The following is a 1167-nucleotide window of genomic DNA, read 5'->3' on the forward strand; positions in this document are numbered from 1 at the left end:
GCCGCGTTCACCAAAACCTGCTGTCACCACCCCGACTCCCATCCCGGGTCCCCAGCTGGGAGAAAACCGGAGCAGGAGGACGGACACAGGCCAGCAGCTACATTTAGACATAGCTCAGCCCTCCTGGCTCGGCGCGGGGGGATGGGACGGGGACACGGCCCTGGCCTGACGTTAGCAGTGGCGTGGCCCCTATAATAATGCCGTGCCCCGGCTGGGGCGCTCCTCCCTTTGTCAGCCTCGGAGATGAGTCTCCCTCTCCCCACCGTGGGGCTTGGAGGAGTAAAACTGGAGCCAGGGCACATCCTGGCACCTGGTCTCTGACCTCCGGTGGGAAGCGTGGACTTGCGCCGGCTCTGGTGCTGCTGGCCGGTGGGTCGCGGGGAGCACCGGCTTCGCGATAAGTGCGTGCTGGTCCCGTCCCCGGCTGCCCCGGTGCGGTGTTCGCCTTACGAAGAGCTGTCTTTCTGCTTTCAGGAATAAGTACTCGGCTCCCGGCAGCGTCGCCGTCATGGGGAAGGACTATTACAAGATTTTGGGCATCCAGTCTGGCGCCAACGAGGATGAAATTAAGAAAGCCTATCGGAAAATGGCCCTGAAGTATCACCCCGATAAGAACAAAGACCCCAGTGCTGAGGAGAAGTTCAAGGAGATTGCGGAGGCGTACGATGTCCTGAGCGACCCCAAGAAACGAGCCGTTTACGACCAGTACGGGGAGGAAGGTAAGGGGACGAGCTCTGCCCGCTCAGAGGCAGGGCTGCGGGGTCCACATCGTTTTTTATAGGCGAGGGAGCATTTTCACTCAGAACTGTACTCTTGGTTCATGCCCGCCCCCAAAACAGGGCTGATGGCTGCAAAACTGGGGAGATCAAGGGCTCTGCTGATGCCAGAAATTGCTTCCCAACCTGCTTCTACCTGGGCTGCTCTGCTGGGGTCATATCTGGGTTAGTTCATTAACAAGCGTTTAATTATCCTGAGTTTCCCAGCAGAGACATACTGCTTCTGCCCACGTTCCCACCTGCGTTTGGGCTCTGGTCCCACTGCCCTCCCTGGTACAGGCTGACCCTACGGGATTCAAAGCTTTTCCCAATTTAAGTAATAGGTCCTTGTTTTGAAACCAAGCGGTTGCTGTTGTCTGGTGGTTGGCACGGAGGAGGAGGAGGAGGAGGA

General features: G+C 58.4%; 1 protein-coding gene across 1 annotated transcript in view; it reads left to right on the forward strand.

The window, feature by feature from the left end:
• Positions 1-475: 475 nt before the first annotated feature.
• Positions 476-1167, forward strand: part of LOC104514028 (dnaJ homolog subfamily B member 5-like) — a gene marked incomplete at its 3' end in the record, with an annotated part of 2551 nt that continues 1859 nt past the window's right edge. The window contains exon 1 of the mRNA XM_010157559.1: positions 476-719. Coding sequence (XP_010155861.1) covers positions 509-719 — 211 coding nt within the window. The remainder of the gene's footprint in view (positions 720-1167) is intronic.

This window comes from Eurypyga helias, unplaced genomic scaffold, assembly GCF_000690775.1.
Source record: "Eurypyga helias isolate BGI_N326 unplaced genomic scaffold, ASM69077v1 scaffold19808, whole genome shotgun sequence".
NCBI lineage: Eukaryota > Metazoa > Chordata > Aves > Eurypygiformes > Eurypygidae > Eurypyga > Eurypyga helias.